The sequence below is a fragment of the Dermacentor variabilis genome, chromosome 1, assembly GCF_050947875.1.
Source record: "Dermacentor variabilis isolate Ectoservices chromosome 1, ASM5094787v1, whole genome shotgun sequence".
NCBI lineage: Eukaryota > Metazoa > Arthropoda > Arachnida > Ixodida > Ixodidae > Dermacentor > Dermacentor variabilis.
Window position 1 is genome coordinate 202957299 of NC_134568.1, and position 19801 is coordinate 202977099.

General features: G+C 45.9%; 1 protein-coding gene across 1 annotated transcript; it reads right to left on the bottom strand.

The window, feature by feature from the left end:
* Nucleotides 1-812: 812 nt before the first annotated feature.
* On the bottom strand, nt 813-8414 carry LOC142572745 (adult-specific rigid cuticular protein 15.7-like). The gene is made up of 3 exons (XM_075682070.1): nt 8403-8414; nt 4435-4524; nt 813-1115 (listed from the first exon to the last, which is right to left on the bottom strand). The coding sequence occupies exons 1-3, from the start codon at nt 8412-8414 to the stop codon at nt 813-815; spliced, it is 405 nt and encodes a 134-aa protein (XP_075538185.1).
* Nucleotides 8415-19801: the final 11387 nt, after the last annotated feature.

The following is a 19801-nucleotide window of genomic DNA, read 5'->3' on the forward strand; positions in this document are numbered from 1 at the left end:
AGATTCGTGTGCACGCTAAAGAATGATGAGTGGTCGAAACTAATCCAGTGCTTCGTACTATATACACGGCATCTCTGATAGACCATGTGTTCCTTTGGGACGTTATAACTGTGGAGTAATTTCAATATGTATTTAGAAATCAGAAGCACTCTGATTATGTTAACACAGAAAGTACACGTGAAGTACAAGTGAAGAGCTGTGGCATGCAGACACTAACAAGCGTGCGGTGCCCCAAAGCATGGGCATAGCTGCTTCCGACTTGTCCGCACACAAGCATAATCCGTGCCCAGGAACTATACACCCAGACTCTCGACCTTCTATCATATAACACTGAAACGAAAGCTTCATGTTAATCGCCGACTGACCGTCCGTCACTCTTGTCGGCACAAAGCAAATTCACTCATTTATTGACTGATCGATTTTCAACGCCCCAAAGCAGCACAGTGCCCATGCTGCATGGGCCGTATTGAGTATAGGTGAAAGGCTCCAGATCAAATTTTGCATAACATGTGCCCAAATCTTGGTACACAACCTTTTCTTTTTCTTCTTTTTCTTTTGCTTTGCGGGGCTCCCCGGAATGCACCCGCGGATGTCGAGAACACAACTGGCGGCCTCTTACCTAGTAGGAGAGCCCCACAGCCACGCAGACACGGCTGTAGGTAATCATACATGGCATGGATCGACACGATTGTCTTTTCTGCGTATGTTAGCCATTTCCGTGTGTTTTATCTCTTCACTCGCCTAAGACATCATGACCCCGAGTGGCGCTAAGACAACGTGAGAAAGTTCAAACACCTGCCTGGAGCAGCAGCCTAGCCGTGAAATCCGTGGCCACCGTAGCCGTACCCGCCATAGGCGGGGACATGCTTGCCGTTGGCCGAGTGGTAGGGCGCGGCCGCCGGGTAGCTCGTCTTTGTGCCCGGTTCGTTGGTCTTGACGATCGCGCGGAAGCCCCCCTTGTCTGCGACGTACTCGACGCGCCGCGAGCGCCCGTCCACGTCGGCCAGATAGTAGGCCCCCTTGACGCCCCCGTACGCGGAGCCGGACTCATGGCGTCCATTTGCGGCTCCATAGCCGTTCACGATGTTGTAGCCGAAGTTGTAGTTGCCGTAGTCCTGCGAAGAGGCGCACAAGAAACGCGTTCGCAGTTCCTCTCGCATAAACGACACCATGCTGGTGTATGTTGCTATGTATGTAGTGTATGTAGGGTTCTTTATTTTATTACTGATACACTAAAAAAGCAATTTAGGGCGTTGGCTTCTCCCACGGGTAACAGCCCTACCGTTAGGGCTTTAAACACTTTTGCAACGCCCGACCACGGGAGCTCTAAGTTGACCGACGTCTAACTTGATGTGCCACGGGAAAAAGCGTGGTTGAAAACTGCGTGGCAATTCCGACAGTCTTGGGCACACAGAAATATCCGAGAAAAGAACAGCGATAGTGTTGAATGTTTATTTATTGCACTTTTTACGTCACCTCTTACACCTATCATCCTTTTTCCTTGCCAGAAAATGTCGGCAAACAAGATACTTTCGTTGGTCCTTATCAACAATTCGTTGTTACGCCCTTAAACGTGAAGGCGTTAGCCATGGGGCTACGAAACAGCCTTTATACACTCGTAAAGGTGTTAAAATGTTTAGTGGGATAGAGCATGAGCTTACCACATGTTCCAATTTAATTCACAATGTATTTGCACGTTTCATACATTCAGGAAGCAGGGATAAAAAGCTTTAAGATCGACAGCATGACGGGTCCCTTGTACGTTCACAGATAACAGCTAGCATAATTGTTTATTAATACAACAAATCAATTTTGTGGAGGAGCCGGCAACGTACTCTAATTGTTGCCAATATTTCCAGTCCGCCTTAAATAAATAACTTGCTAAAAAAATAAATTGCTAGCAGTGCGACAGTAGTTACTGACGCAGTTAAACATCTTACGAAGCATAAAAGCGTCAGTTCTAACAAAACAGGTTAAAAAATCAGTGACGAATACAAATAGAAATGCTAACAAAATTGGCGAAGAAACAACCATAATGCAATACGCATACGCCCACATGGAAGGAGTATGCATACGCGAATATGCAGTAAAGAGGTACTGTACACTGCTATTCTCTTCTTTATATATTGTTCCCTCGCTAAGTGCTTTTTTTTTGTACAATTTCGCCATAGCGGGCTCTTCTGTAGTCAAACTTCCCTTGCAGTCGCAATTAACGAGCGACACCAAAGCTAAATATAAATTGGCTTCAGTGCATGATAACATTGCGTCCTAAGTATAGTAACTGCATTGGAAGTGGATTTTGAGATCAGTTTTCCTTATTATTAAAAGATTCATAGCGGTATAAATTAGGTCATTCAAAAGTCTCACCCGATTTCACGCTGCTTTATCCGCGATCTGCTCGACAGAAAGGTACAAGCCAGAGGCGCTTTTCTCAGCCGTTCACTTTCGGCGCTACAATCACGTTCGCGAGATTTCGCGTGACTCACGCCTGATGTGTCGGTCTCTCCGGATGACACAATTCGTGGCACGGTGCTCAGAGCGCGTGCTTGGCGCTGTTCCAGAAATGCTGTCGACCGTATATTAACCGACGCGCCCTGTGCTAGTCACGCAATATCTCGCGAAAGGGCTTGTAGAGCCGAAAGTGAACGACCGAGAATATGGCCTCAAGTCGCGTTGTTCGAAAAAAAATTTTACACTCATTCTGGAGCTCTCTCTGAGTTGCGCAATGACATAAATGACATGTTACTATACTTTAATCTTATTTTGTAGTAGAGTCATAACATGTACCTATACAATAGTTCAAAGGCAAGAATCCTGCATGTAAGGAACAGATTATGTGACGGTTCTTCCCGGAAAACATTTGCAGTCTGATGGAGAGCCATGTACCGTAATCTGTAATTCCAAACTACATTTGTATACGTATACTTGCGGCATCATGCCCCATAAAACAAACAAGAGTTTACCTGAGCAGGCAAAAAGCATGTACAGTGCAGTAAACGCTCCCAGGTAGTATAACATTGGCAGATACACAGCTCCCAGACCATTTTCGCCACATTAAGAGGAACATGTTTGATTTGTGCAGTTCAGAATCACTGCTCAAAGAATTCTACGAACATTGGTTTCTGCTTCAATAAGGCTAATCCTATGTATGTTACCTTTCTGAAAGCACATTGAGAAGGTGATATACCAGTAATTTTTTCAGACCCATCAGAAAATATAGGCAGCAGTGAAATCGGTAAGTAATTAGACAACTCGCTTTCTTACCATATTTTTACACAACAGCCACTTATGCGCGTTGCACACCATCTAGAAATGTGCCGGAAGATGTGTGACTACAAATAGAATGCTTGCGAAGACAGCTTATTTTGTTGTTTTACAAGTCCATCGATGTTTCCCACTTTATTATTGTTTATTTCCATAAACGCCGAACAAATCTCACAGATGGACGGGTTTAAGAACTCACTGTCTTTGTTTCATTCAGGCGAGTATAATACAACTCATTGGTTGTGCATGCTTGCTTCAAGGTTGGCGAAACACTAGTTAAAAGAGTCTAATAATGATCTACCTGTAACATTTGCATCATCCAGCAAAATTTAGAGACGTGTAATACACAATTTATTGTTATTTACAACATAGTTCAACGTACATCATAGCATAACCTTGTCTAAAACGTTGTTACCGAAAAAGAGATGCTTCGTATGTGCGGTAGCATATGAGCCATATGGAAGCATGAGCTCATTTTCAGAATAGGGTTTTCAAGGTCCTCTTTTGTTTAAGTTGGTTGAGCTATATCATGTAAACATTCTCCTTCGAATCTATTAATTTCTTATCAGCTGTCCACACTGCATGCGTCATTGCGAGCGACCGATACCGGAAATAGCGAAGAATCATGTCCGCCATAGACGAAGGAGAAAATAGAAGGGAAAATGAAACGAATCTCTACACTTTACGACCATATGTATGTGCTTGAAAAGGCAAGATAGTTTTACCCTTATACCCCCAAGCACCCAAGGACTTGACTCCGCCCTCTGCGGCTTTCATTTGTGACAGCCCTATTTAGTCACCAGCTGGCGCTGACACCAGTGGTGAGACCGGATTCATTACAGGCATAGGTAGCGGTACATGGTGGATAGAATCTTGAGGGAAAGAAAAAAGATTAAATAGATCTACACAAAAATGCTAAAATGAAAGGCATGTGTAGCATACCTGAGTAAATCGAGAAGGCAAAGTGACTATTTATCACCACCCCATTTCAAAGGGGATGCCAATATCAGTTTCTCATCGCGTGATACATCTTCAAAGAATGCGCTACGTGAGACATGGGGACCGTGCTAGGAACAGAAATGGGGCAAGCGGCGAGTCTGGCCTTAGCGCATATTCAATGGCACGTGTAGAATTCTGGCTACACGAGAAACTTCAATATTGAGTACTCACATCCTGCTTTCGGTGGGTGACACTGTGTCCTCCATGGCCGCCGTAGCCGCCAGCGTACGCCAGGGAGACAAGTGCGGTAAAAATGCAAATCTGCACAAAGAAATATTCTAAGTACAAGGGTCAGGAAAGAGAAGTAAAGTCTTTATTTCAAGTATGAAATGACATAACATGACATGGAAGGGGTGACTTGTTGATCTCGAACTTTTGCTCGGCTTCCTGAAGAGAGGCGCTCATGCCCTCCACAGTGCGTACGTTTCTGTGCTGTGGCAACAGTTACTTCCGTCGATCGCATTTGCTCCCCAACACAGTAACTAATACGAAATAAATGTAGACTCATACAAGAGCTTGCGAATCTTTTACTGGTGATATTCAGTTGACAAAGCGCTTCATATTCTTAAGCACACGCGGAAACTTGGGTAAAGCGGGGAAATCTGGCTGGAAAGGCCCTGTCGTGCACGTTGTGCCCTTTGTACGCCAAATCAGCAGCGCTAATCCCGTCAAGTATCTTCACTTTCTCCAGGTTTCCGTTTGCACTGTACGCTATAAATGAGTGACAACTTGTTAACTTAAACATCCTCTAACTCATCGCAAGTGTATTCAGTCTTTCGGTTGGTCAATAATTTCGACTAAACAATAAAAAAAAATGCCTCGACGGGGAGTCGAACTCATGACATAATTACGGCAATGTAAAATTAGGGGCTGTACGTGTCGACCATCAAGCTAACGTGCAGCTCCTGCGATTCGGTGTTTGTATCTGTTTGTAGCATGGCGCTAAGCAGACTCGGAGAGGGGCATAGTCTGTGCGTGCATTTAGGAATAGGACGCAACGTGCTGACGTAGCATAGCTTGTCGGCAACGTAGCAGTCATTATCAACGTTCTTCTTGCGAGAAGTAGAAAAACATAAAGCAACAACGACGGGACAAGCTCGGACCCATTTAGAGTCATCGTTGCGGTCGGGCAAAGCTGCCAGCGGCGTTCAGATAGCATATCTTAGCTCAATGAAGGTAGGCTACCCCCGGCAGTAAATATTATTCAGCTTTGTCAAGAACGGGAGAATCACTTGACAAGGGTTGAATCACTCATCATGTCTCTGAAATACAGTTTCAGTTTCGTATATTATTCGAGCTCGTTAAAAGTAATCTCTCAGCTCACTAAAATTGATCAAAGTTGTGTTTTCGGGTTGCACGTGACCCTTTCACAACAGTTCACCTCGTAAGAATTCTTCTTTAGTGTTTATTCCTCACAAAATTGTTCCAGTGAAGGAAGGAAAGAAGGCACAGCCTTCGTCCGCCTCATCTACAGAGCGTGAGAGCTGTGCCCTGACGATCGAACAAAACTTTTCCCACAGGGCCTGTTGGGTTCCAAGCACTGTGCTGGCGTATTACATGGTTTTTATGCCGCCGTGGTTACCTTTGAGCTTAGGAGGAAATACTTTGGGCTAGTTGGTGGGACACTGGAAGCACGGGACCTTAATCGGCGCGCACACAGAAAGAAACGCAGGCGCTTAGTGACGCGAGTGCCAGCTGTCAGCGCTCCGTCTGTCTTCACTGAGTAAGCAAGAATTGACGTATCTGGGCTCGTTAAGACTGCATGTGTAGTGATTTTGCATTCCTTCGTTTCCGCGGCTTGTTTGTCTTGATGAGCTCATATACAAGTGCGTCTTGAAACGAAATTTCAGGTGACAGTGGGGCATTCTTCATGTCTCATTTTCTGTCCGCGACAATAAAGCGCTATGTTTCTATTCTTCAACACAGCCTAGATACAACTTCATCCGCCCAGCAGCAGACCGCTCGAGTGCTTTATTGGTTCGGAAGACAATGGCTATGCGTATGTCCCTCGACTCTTGTTAACATGCGCAGGCAAGAAACACAGGATATGTCGACCAGGTTGAAATCGGAGTATAGACAGAGAGAGAGAGGAATACAGGAAGGTAGGGATGTTAAGCAATCAATAGTCTGGTTGGCTACCCTGTGCTGGGGGATGGGAGAAGGGGAAGAGAGAGAAGGGAGAGAGAAGGTGTAGATACGTGTACGGACAGCATTTGAGTTAAAGCCGCTCGAGCAAACCAGAAGTTCTGAGAAAACACAAAAGTGCCTTCACTGCCTTCTGAGCCGATGATCGGTCAGGCGCTGCACTAAGTGGAGAAAGTGCCTCGCCAACGCAGGAGAACCGTAGCATTTGCATCAGTGTGGTAGCTGTAACACATCGAGGCAAGCTTATTTCGACCTGCGAACCACGCCTGCGAGGAAACAGGTGCCGACAAAGCAATCGACAGAAAACTGGGGCCCGCAGAAACGTTATCGTACGTTGTCGCAAAATTTCAAAAGCATTATTATTTGTTGTTCATAATAGTAGTGCTCTTTCCGTCTGTACCAACACACCAGAATACCACTACATTACAGCCACGGCAAGGGGTAGCTCGGTTTGGTTTATAAGTACTGTAAAAACAAAGCAAAGCGTAAGAGACAAGGACATATAATTCATGGGAGTTTCACGGCCCGGTAGCTGCACCTTGGTTATTATAGACACCATATTGGAAGGCTCGGTTATTTTGACCACCTTGAGTTTCTTAATTTTTAAGTACATGGTCGTTTTTTGCACTCTGCCTCCCTCGTCACGCGTACGTCGCGGCCGGGGATGAAGCCCGCGACTTCGTGCTCAGAAAGAGAACGACATGCCCACTAAGTCACAGCGGTTCTTACGGGCAACAAAAGAGAGCCCAAGAGGGCTCGTGTGGCTCCTTCCTGTATGGCCATTAGGTTTCAACGTCGGTTTGCCTTATCTACAAGTATAATCAGTGGCGTTGTGGGATGCAAGCGCAGATTAAGACGCGCGAACATGTCTATTTTGATCATGTGTGCGCCTGTACCTCTATACAATGTTACCCGAAGCATGTTTGCTGATAGCTCGTGCACTGCGTTTGATATTATTCATTTGCCAATGTTAAAGTCAGCTTCCTTAAATCTGCATATTTTGCGCGAAGGTGCAATTTGTTCTGTCAATACAATTATCACATCCTGTCGTTTTACACGTATTGATTTGGTTTATTTAAATAAACAAAATAACGTTACATTTAAGGTTACGAGCACCGATAACTTAAAGTTTGCGAGCACGAAGGTTTCCTAGAGTTGTCTTCTTGCCGTGATTTATTGCCTTCGTTAAATGTGCACTCTTATCCACGAATAAAAATTACGTAACCGGACATACTGGGCTTCACATATGCTTCCCCGGTTGAGCTCTGCACAGGTAAGATTTTATTTCGAGCAATAACTCGCTGCTACATTATGAATACGGAATTGCAAACTTGTGTTGCCTTAAACAAGACTCAATAAACACATTTCGCGCCAGAACAGGTCCAGACACCATATGTGCACCAAATTACACATATTGTACAACCACTGTCAATGCAAATTGCACCATATTGATAGCCTAAAATTCGTTTTGATCGCTATAACAGCCCTTTGAACTTCTCAAGCCACGAGGTTGCGTTAACATGAGATCAAAACGTTGACTGTCCCAGTTATGTAGAGTGCATGGCTGAACCCTCCAGTGACTGCTGTCTGACCAGTGCCACTAACTTAGTGCTGATCTACTAATCATGTTCCCGTGAGGCATCATCAGTAAGGTTTGAGCCTCCTTGACAAGAATGCAGATCGTCAATCACCTGCCTAACCCTCAGCGCACGGTTCAACACGCTGTAGTGGTAACGCCGCGAACTGGCACAAGGAAGACGTTTATGTGAAGCAGACAACGAGTAAACAATGTTACTGACGCTGTCCTGTCGAAAGCGTCAGTGACATTGACTTCTAGCCACCGGAAGCAGACGTGGCAGGACCCGAGCGCCACAAGCAACATACCACAACGCACCTTCACAGCCCAGTGAAGCTTACAAAGATCTGCGTGCCACGGCGCTATTCAATCGTCCTTGCATATATGTTCGACAAATAATTAGCCACGTTGAGCTCACCTTTGCAATCATTGTACTGAATTAAAGACGCAAGAAGCTCCGACGCAAACGCTCAAGCACACCACACCACTGGGGCAACACGTGGAACCAAGCTTCCGGTGTGTTGCGGGCCCCTCGCTGGGCCGGCTTATATATATCGAACCGCATGGCTGCTCCGGGGCACCCACTTTCGTCCCCTTACCCGAGGTGGCTAATCGAACCTAAAGCAGCGTCCCCTTTCCCATAACCTCAGCGTCATTCTCTCTTTTGCTCTGCCACTGCAATTTCGGGCAGTTTCCTCTTTTGCTTGTGTCTCTTTTTCCCCAAGCCGAATGCACTCCGTGCAGGTCGCCGACAATGTGCAGTGCCGTTGCCCGCCACTGACCGTTCGGTCGCGAACACTGGTGATTTTGCTGCTTTGTGCGCGACACAGCCTGTTTCGTTTACAGCGCTGTCTTTCTCAAGAGAATCTTGATCCGCTTTCTTCGGACGGCTAAGGTGAAGGGAACAAGGGTGGTGGGGGGGGGGGGGGGGGCGGTCCTACATTACTGGATATCCAATAACAGTAGTTACAGAAGGAGGCAGCATTGGCCGTCAGACACGAGACACATAGGTAGTTCCACATGCCGCGATGCTTTTGTCGGAGGTATTTCATGCGGCCATGCAGTAGGTCGCCAGCCACTGTTTCACAGCGTCAGTTGCACAACGCTTCTCAAGAAACAAATTTTCATTCCTGACCTTCGTAGTGGCGCTGTATCAAGGGTTAGCCCGCAGTGGAAAGCATCTAAGCGCAGGCGGACAAGGACAAGAGCAAGACATTGACATCACAGTGCGCCATGGGCCTGTTGTTGTTGTTTTTGTTGTTTATTAGAAGATTACACCATGGGAAAATAAGCTACACCAAAGCTGGATATCCTAATCATCAAAAACAAACTCCAGTGTATGTAGGAAAAAAACAACACAACCGAAAGAGAAAAAAGTCATGATAGCATAGAAGCAGAGAGCATCACCAAACTCAGGCGTAGCTTGCTATACAATATAGAGGGCGCTGTACCAGCGACGTTCGGGCATTCAGTCACAGTGTGCATTGCCAGAAAAGTCCTTATCTGTATATTGTGAGTGAAACACATGCCTGACTTTCAACTTCAGCATCTCTACATATCATCACCCATTGTACACCTCCATCTGTATGTATCATCACCAGCTGCACAGATTGATCCTAGGGGTGGCAGTACGAGCTCGGCTGGAAGAAAGCGGTTCCTTGCAAGCTATAAAAACACACAGTGAAGAATAAAGCACACAAAAAATACTACGAGTTCACATAAACGCGCACGAAGGGAGATACTGAGCCCATTTACAGTGGCTCGTCTTTGAAAGAGATGGCATAAAGTCACTATCGGAAAGTCACAAAGAGCGGTGACCGCGTGTCTTTGTTTCTCTGGGCGCTATGTGGTGCCTTCCTCTTGTCCCTCTTTGCTTGCGCTCAATGATTTCTAAGTACGTTTACCAACATTCCCAACCCGCAGTTGTACTTATCCCGCAAGCTTGCTGTTTTTCAACGGCACGAGAAACGACGCACATTTTCTGCTAATCACTTAATCATCATGTAAGGGGGTCTGTCGGAGACAAAAATAGCATGCCACAATGTGCATCTAAATTGGAACCGAGCCACTTATTACAAAGCAAAAATAAGTAGGGGTTGGCGGTATCCATAGCATGCAGAGACATCCACATCCATAGCATGCAGAGTCCCGGACCAGGACGAATTTTTCTTCAACTCTGAGGCTTTTCTTTCGGGGAACCCGTTTGGGTTTCCTTTGTAGCAATTGCTACGATCGGGTGGATGTCTGATTTTCCCTTTATTAATGCAGAGACGATCATCCACATTGGCCGGAACTTCTTTCTTGAGTCGTGAAAATGATTTCCACTGACTATAAAATCGACAGACCGGCATTAACGTCCCAAAGATGCACCTGGGCTCTCATAGGAGCCGTGACAGTGGAGGTGTCAGAAATTATTTTGTCCGCCCGAGTTCATAACACGTGGCGGTAAAGCGAGGCCGCCTTGAACGTCCCGCACCAGTACGCCGCGACGTCATGGATTTTAACGGTGTCAGCTTGGGCCTAGTTAATGATTTTATCGGTACAAGTGTATTCTAATTAATGTGTCATTGCTATATTTCATTCGAACGGAGCCAAAAACTGAGTTTAGCAAGATTGTAGAGCATTTACAGCATCTGCACAAAGAGCACAACTGCTCAAATACCCGAAATTACTTCGAAACCCATGACGTCACACTGACGCACCAGCGCTGTGGTTCCGGCGCGAAAGTCAAGAAATGTAAGTGTGGTCCTCATTTCCTCTTTTTTAGCATAATGCTGCGTCAGCTAAATTAATTTTGTGTTTCTGTTTAAGTGCCCGTTATAAAGAAAAAAATACATATATTTTATAAATTTAGATCGAGAACACGTGGTTTCAAGTTTAAAGGAAGCTGAAAGGCGGAGAAAGCGAAAAGAATGCATAAAAATGCTAGGCGAGAACTTAGCACCGATAACTTCTCAGAGTTGAGCGTAATGAATTACACGTAAATAATTACTTGTGATCTATTACACGTTCCGGTAATTTTGTAACTTAGTGATTACATATTTTTACTCGGTAGCGCTCATTGTAATCCAATTACCATTTTGGGTAACCAATTACATGCAATTAATTACTTTACTAAAGAGCTTTAGGAACCTGAGTTTAGTGGAAACTGCAGTTGAACGCCCGAGATCGTGCCGCGCAGCAGCCTCGCGGAGGCGCAGTTCAGAGAGGCAAACCCGAGAGCTCAAGCTTTGTTTCCTCGTGTTAACGCTCCACCAGATGTTGGCCGAGGAATTGAACCGATGCAAGTACGTCCCAATAGCGACGACCACTTAGGGCGTTAAAGCCAGGAAATCGCCTACGGACAATATGTACAGCTTTTCATCGACCCCCAACCGGGAACGCCTTCTTCAAGTCCCAGCAACAGTGAAACAACGAAGCGCTGCGCTTCACACAAGTCCCAGACGCCAAGTAAACCGTGCGCGCAAGATGCACATAGGTTACAGCTCCATCCAACCCCACATCGCGCGCATCGAGCGAGTTCTCATTGTTGCTGCTGATGTATTCGCGACAAAAACGACGGAAGATGGCCCAAGAAATTTTGTAAAAACCATTTTCGGTACAGATAAGCAATGTAGGAGGGACTGCAGAGGACGCACTGGATGTGCCAAGTCGGCTCCTTCTGATTACGGTAGCTGTGCCATGCTATAAAAGATTCGAACGAAAGTAGCGTAACAGTAATCAATTACTTCTATGAAATTCCTCAGCTATTTTCGTCGGGCAGTCATAGATAATCGTAATCAATTACATTTTGAATGAAATAATTGCAATCGGTTACTTTTTTCAATAACATATACAAGTCTGTAACTCCTTAAGTATGCATTAGCCGTAATTATTTTCTGATGTATCGGCAGCGGCGCGCACGTCACAGGCCACCTTGCACATACACATTTATCAAAGTGACGTTTCCATACCTCGCATCTCCGACAAACTTGCGATTTCATGCCAACTGTGATGTGCTCGAGTATGCTGAACACATTTCGCTATTTCTGTTAGATAACTCTTAAGTAGGTGAAGTTCACCTATAATGCTATAAAAGATTTAGAAGAAATTAATTCCAGGGTTACGTGCCAATAGCACTGCATGATTTTGAGGCACGCCATAGTGGAGGACTCCGGTTTAAAAATGACCACCTGGGCTTCTTTAACGTGCACCCAATGCACTGTACACGGGCGTTCTTGCATTTCGCACCCATTGAAATGCGGCTGCCACGATCTCTATCCCACGCCCACGGGCTTAGCAGCGCAACGCCAAAGACACTACGCCACCACTGCGGGTCTATAAAGAAATGCGCGACCGATTGTGGATCGAACGTCTGCCTTCCAGCACAGCAGCCCAATGCTCTAACGATTAGGCCGCGAGCTCACGCATGTTCCGCTCGTGCCAAAGTCGCTCTTTGAAACGTCTGGCGCGTGCGTCATACTGTCAGTTGCTCGCATTCTTCTCTCGTGACAGCTAGCACTTTGAGACGCTGTGCTAGACTACACTGCCTTCGAGATTGGCCCATATTTCTCGCCGAAAGAACGTGATACCTACAAAGCGGGTAAAACCCACTTATAATACTATCGCATTAAAAAGAGACTCTCATAACAAAAACACTCCGTCACTGATATGTGAGTTCATAAAGAAGATGAAGAAAACATAGCATTAGTAAACGGCTTATTTCTCATACATCATTGTCGAACACAGAAATTCACACACTGCTGTACGCTTAGCTTATGAATTTTTGCTTTAAATCAAGAAAAAGATTTGCCAATCCTTGCAGAAGATCTTGCAGAAGTATACATATCTGGCAGGTTAGCAGGAATGCCGAACCCTCCGTCATCTCAATCGTTTTATGCGATGGATACACTATTCACCTTCCGTGAGTTGGATTTGACGCTTAGCAGATTAAAAAGACGCTGTGCTGTGAGTCCTGATTTGATCAGCAATCGAATGCTGACAAATCTACCACACGAGCAAAGGCCAGCCATTCTGGACATATTTAATTGCGTCTGGAGCACAAGAGAGATCGCCAAAACGTGGAAGACAGCATGGTGCCAGTGCTCAAGTCTGGAAAGGATCCTGCGAACCTCGCCACATATCGGCCAGTATCGCTAACATCATGCGTCTCAAAGTTGATGGAAAGACTTATATGTACGAAGGTAACTTGGTATCTTCAGCAAGTAAATAGATTGTCATCGTGTATGACCGGATTTCGCCCACGATTGAGTGCCCAGGACAGTGTCCTGGACTTGCTAAGCCACATCTAGCACCTTCGCGTCGACGGCCTTTCGACACTCGCCATTTTTATGGACGATGCCAAAGCATATGACTGTGTGCTTCATACTGGCATCATCAACAGACTCCAAGCCCTGGGTGTCTCTGGAAATGCTATTCAATTCGTGCATGAATTCCTTAGACAGCGACATGTTAAGGTTAAGCTCGGAAATATAATGAGCGAAAAGCGACGCATTCCCCTCGGTGTCCCACAAGGAAGTGTCCTATTTCTCTTGCTGTTTAACGTTGCAATGGCCACCCTTCCAGACGCACTGAAGGTATAGGTTGTACGGCTGTTCAAATGTCCATCTACGCAGATGACATCTGCATTTGAATCTCGGGGAACCGACACAAACGTTTGGCCCGGATAGCCCAGGGTGCAATCACCCTCATCGATCGTCGCTTATCGATGCTTGGTATATTTTTATCAGCTAAAAAATCTGCCTTCATGCTTTTTCCGGGAGTGAGGCGCAAGTAAACTCACCTGTCGCCAAATATCAGAGGCCATCCAATTCGCCATACAACTAGTGTTCGATTCCTGGGCATCAGCAATGACAACAAGCTACTATGGCGAAGCGCAGTTGAAAGTATTGTGGCTGCATCAGTGCAAAGTGTCAACGCTCTTCGTTGCATGGCATGTGTACGCTGGGGAAACTATCCTATGTTTGTGCTTAAACTGAACGCTGCACTGATAACAAGCCACATTCTTTATCAACTGCCGCCGGTATCATCACCGAGCCAATTCGAGCGCTTGAAGGCAGTGCACAGAAAGGGACTTCGCTTGGCGATGAGAGTTCCTCAGGTGGCTTCAAACAAGAAGGTCAATGATGAAGCGGAGTCTCTTCCACTCCGCCTTTTGGCGTCTCAGGCCTTGCTGATGCAGTTTTTAAGGCTGGGCGAGTCCCCTGCAGGCGCAGTGCTTCTCCGGCGGCTAAGAGCAAGAACTCGCGCCCATTTCCATGCGGCGATGAACACCTTTCTATTTTTAGGATTGAAGTGGCCTAAAAGGAGTCGCCTCGACCCGCCATGGTCTTTTTCGGACGTTACGTGCAGCCTCAGTGTACCCCATCTATCGGTGAAACGCACCATTTCAAATGGCGAAGCAAAGTGTCTTGTGCTAGATCACTTGAGTACAGCGTTTCAAAGCCACCTACAAGTGTACACATACGGGTCGTTGTGTCCACAGACAGACAGCTACGCAGCGCCATTCTCCATACTCTCACTTGATGTGTCATGGTCTGGCCGCCTAGATCACGTAGTTTCGTCTACAAAAGCAGAAAGGGCCGCCCTTACTGCGGTTTTACGAAATTTGCGCACTAATCCCGCACGTGACGTCGTGGTGCTGAAGGACTTGAAATCATCGTTACAACGATTACACCGTGGCCTACCTCTAGACAAGTTTACAAGGCAATCTCTGACACTGATCAAAGTTCAAATCAGCAAGGGATTTAATGTAAAATTTCAAGGGATACCATCCCACGTAGGAATTGAGGGAAATGAAAAAGCTGACTACCTTGCATGCCTGGCACTGACATGTGTCCCAAAAGTAATAGCGCCAAAGAATTTTCAGAACCCTAAGAATGCAATCCGCATTCACTTTAGGGCGATCCACCAAACTCGACACCCAGCCCGTGCGACCCGTGGACTTACTCGGGAAGAAGCAACGCTGTGGTACCGCATCCGAACCGACTCCGCGTACACCCCGACTTGGGTATTCAAGACTGGACGATGCGCTTCCCCTTTCTGTGCCTTCTGTGGTGATATCACCGACATCGAATATTTCATTTGGATATGCCCGCAGTTCGACACAGAAAGGAAAGCGATGGTCGACAGCCTGCAAAGGAATAGTCTTCCGCACAAGACCTTTGAAGATGTCGTTCTCTCCGGAGGGCCTGAGGCAATCAGGAAGAGGGAACAACGACGGCTGATTGCCTTCACGCGATACAAGGGGCTCTTCGACACCTGGTGACACACACAGTGACACTCATAGGAGGCTCAGGTGGAACAATTATGTACGCCATGATAACCCCGCCTGCTACAACACCACCACCGCCACCTAGCTTATGGATAATGTACAGTTCAATACCTTGAAAGTGGGTGAAGCTCACCTATAATTCTATCGTATTAAAAACACACAACGAATGAAATGCTTGCGGAGTTGACCTACACGTGCTGGAATAAAATTTGCAGTTGGTGCTTCTGGGCATTATCATCTCCCTGTGCATGTGCTGCGGGGAAATTAAATTTTGTTGTTCCTTCCACATGCGGCCAATCCGGGGAGAATAATTCCTTGGGTGAGAACGAAACTAAATAAACGTCGTTGAAGAGCATTGGGCAAATCAGTGTTGTTGTTGTTGTTGTTGTTGTTGTTTTGTTTTGTCGTACAATCTACGTTGAAATTTAGGATTAAATATTTAAAGCTTGAATTCAGGAAAATTTTCAGGTACGCAGCTGGTTGCCGCCATGGGGTCTACTAAAAAGCCGATTTTCTGTAATGACAGCAACAGAAACTTAAGCATAATGCGAACTATCCGCGCCAAACAGTGAAAACTCGAGAAAGAAAGGCTTTTCTCAAGCGCTACTGTTAAATCGTTTTCCTTCGTATTTTGAACAACAACCACAAAAATCTTGACTGAAGCAAAACATAATTACGCCATTAGGCGTTTTGTTTGTTACTGCCTAAGCTCCTCAAAACTGACTCGTAAATCTAACAGAAAAGTCAATTAACCTGACTTTGTAGTTCGTTACTTATGAATTGCTTCGTATCATATTAGTTTCACGCTTGCGCTAACGCAACAAATTTGGGAAAGGTTGATCTCATTCACGTAGCACAGAGAGTACACCGCAGTAGTTGAACATTGCCGTGGTGTAGCCAATAGTACGGTGTATAGGAAATGTGCAAATTTTATTTGTAGGTACTTTGTAGCTCATCTCAGGATGCCAAATCTTATAAATGTGTATTCTTGGCTGTGCAAAATTTTAGTTGCATCTACGTTTCGTTCTTTTTATGCCATGGAGTGGACTAAATATGCACATTGCCTGATCTGGTGCTGATGCATTCATTCATTCATGCCTTCATGCATTTTCCTCATTCATTCATTCATTTTCCGTTCTTTTGTTCAAATTGATTTAAGCCCCAACTGAGCGTCTTGTTGGTGATGGTAGTGTCTATATGGTGGGGTCGATGGCTCATTTTCTGAAGCAAGTGCCTACAACGAGGTTCTCTTTTCGGACCATCGAGCATTGTCGCAGGAAAACGAAATGGCGCTCAGGATCAGTATTGCACCGTTTTTCGCTTTTGAAGATAACGACTGGTGTTGGGCTGCTGAGCACGAGTTCGCGGGATCGAATCCTGGCCACGGCGGCCGCATTTCGATGGGGGCGAAATGCGAAAACACCCGTGTACTTAGATTTAGGTGCACGTTAAAGAACCCCAGGTGGTCGAAATTTCCGGAGTCCTCCACTACGGCGTGCCTCATAATCAGAAAGTGGTTTTGGCTTGTAAAACCCCCATAGTTTATTTTTTTTAATATAACAACAATGTTGCTTTTAGGCTTTTAGGCTCAGTCTAATCAGTTACATTCTCTGATCTGTTTCGTTGGCTTTGTGTTTCTCTTTCCTTTCAATCTTCCATACTCGTTCTACCCTTCTCCAGTACAGGGTAGCAAACTAGAGATAACCACGGGTTAACCTCCCTATTCTTGCTTTCCCTTCTCTCTCTCTCTCTCTGATATGCCAAGCAGATCCACAACCACGTTAAATGTGGCAGCAATGAAGCTCAACGGGTCTGGTCTTGGCATGCACACCATGAGACCATTTACCCTCTGCTTGTCAGGGACTGCTGAAACTCAAGGAAGAAAGAAAGAACAGCCGCGATAACCCTGAGTCTGTTGTTATAGCATGCTTGCCGCCACTGTTCGCACGCCATGGCTTTGTCGGCGGTGGCGCCATCCTTAAATTTGCAGCGCATCACGGGCGGCGCCGACAGCTGATGAGTGGCTTTGAGAATAAGTAGGCTTGTTCTAAACGAGTGTGCGGGAGTAACTAATTCTCGTCAATAAACAAGGCCATCTGCAACGCTTCTTGTGCCTGCAATACAAGCGCTTTAAAAATTTCGTCATCCCTTCCACTCTGACGAAGGATGAGCAGCGAAGCTGAGGTGTGTTTTACTTCGACCGACGCATCTATATATATATATATATATATATATATATATATATATATATATATATATATATATATATATATATATATATATATATATATATATATATATATATATATATATATGTGTGTGTGTGTGTGTGTGTGTGTGTAATATTATTATTATTATTATTATTATTATTATTATTATTATTATTATTATTATTATTATTATTATTATTATTATTATTATTATTATTATTATTATTATTATTGAAGGACACAGACACCAAATACATGCTGGCCCTTCAATCACTTCGAGGACTGAAGACGGAGGACAACGAATCGACCATCGTCGGAACAAGCACCTAGATTTGTCTGTCTCCCGTCAATGTGGATTCGCGTAAAAAAATGTAAAGGAGCGCTCCCTTTTTATATCTGCTCGCTATTTCATTTATCTTTGCCGCTATCTTTCTTTTTCTTGAACGAAGATCATTAGGTTTAACTATTATTCAGAAAATAACACAGATCGCAAGAGAAAACATTCACTGTACGCGAAAATAGGATGGCATGCTGTGGAACATCCCATTGAAAGTCCGACGCAACGGAATATTAAAGACGCCAGCTTCCGACGTCGCGGCAAGGCTGGATCTGTCACTCTTTTCTTTTGCCGGGCGCATTCGTGCCCTGTGAGTTTGGAATTATATAGGTTCATAAGCTGTTTTCTTATATTACCGGCGACAGTAAGTCGCGGTGAGCAAGCGCCCTAGACACAGAGCAGGAAAAGAAAAGCCGGTGCCACCAAGAAAGAGCCTTCGTAACATGCGAAAGACTGTTGTTTCGCGGCCGCTTGCTTTGTTTTAAGGCACCTCCGGAAACGACGCAGCCTCCACGCTCAAACGGTTCGTCATGAGGGAAACTGCATTTGCATTCCATAGCTCCTCGAAGTGCGCGCACGACGCGTGACAGATTAGATCGGTTCCGCTTGGGAGTGAGTTTCGGGCCGGCGACAACGCGTTCGCCGCAGGGCCACCGGCGCCGGCACGCGGGGCGACGACGACTGCGCGCAGGCGGAGCCACAATGGCGGAAAGTGGTGCCCCGGTTCGGGCCCTTTGAGAACCGTCAACCGGTCACGCTTGGCTGCCGCGAGCCTGGCCGCACCAGGCCACCCTTTGTGCGGACACCAACACAGCTTCTGCTGTGGCCTTGATGCCTGCACGAGCCTGATACGGGCTCTCTGACCGAATTTCCAGTTGCTCAAACGTGGAGCCCCTTGGCGACGACGACTGACGTGCTCGCGCGGCCCGGCGGTTGTTGCATCACGCGACGCTCGCACTTCGAGATCCAGTCCTGCTCGTCACGCCATTGCTAACCCCTAGCTATACACCGCTCCGCCCCATCCTCATGCAAGGTCGACAGTTACCACAACTCCAAGTGGGCCGCATTCCTCAATGTCAGTATTTGCTCCAAAGAGCCCGAGACATTACTTCGATTGTTAGAAATCATGCACTTCTGGTAATCGCACTTGACACATCGTGTCGCGTAATGGTCCCATATCTTCCCTTGTGGAAAATGTAGACTACATCTTGAATGTGCTTCGGTGCATCACAGGTATGAAATGGGACGACAGGTCTGAATCTGTTATAAAACATGTCGCACTTATTCGTCAAGCCATTCTCTGGTGCTTATCTGTTGTGCATTATTTACCCTAATTTAGTGAACACAAGTTAACTAACATAACGGCAAGAAGTCTCAGAATATGTCATCACGGGCCTCGTTGAACGTGGAGCATTCTTGCTGTCGCTGAAGTAGTGTAATCAACTATTCAGGATATTCGCGTTCAAGAAGCGGCTAGTCAATTTCACCCTATGTCATCGCGACACGAGGATCATCCATGAACAGTAAAACTCATGCAGAGTTGTGGTAGCACCTGCGATGCGGTGTGAGCACCACAAAATTAAGGAGTATAGTGTTTTGCGACCAGATATAAATCGTCCTGCTTGGTGGCTAACCCTGCTGCAAGTCCCGGACGATAGGCCATTTACGAAAGCCAAGGGCAGGTTGTGGGAGGCAGACCTCACAACTCATCAGCCCAGAAAGCCGTTAGAGCTCTTCTACAGGTCCGAAGGCGACAGACTTGAGTACCCGATTTTAGATACGCTGCACCTGACCTAATGCATATGAACGTGCGATCAAGACTCGCGTCTTCTCTCTCTTTTTCGTTCACCCCCCATCCTCCTCTCTACTTGTAAGGTAGAAAACTGGACAAAGTCTTATCGACCTCCCTGCCTTTCCTTTCTCCCTTCTCTCTTTCTCCCGGCCTTAAACGATTAATTCATCCATTGGAGGCAAATTTTCTGACGATTCTACATATT

Bases quoted from the DNA above. Each gene is read 5' to 3' on its own strand.
- LOC142572745 (XM_075682070.1), bottom strand. The intron at 1,116-4,434 runs GTGAGTACTCAA...GCCTCTTCGCAG, and splicing joins TCACCCACCGAAAGCAGGAT to GACTACGGCAACTACAACTT.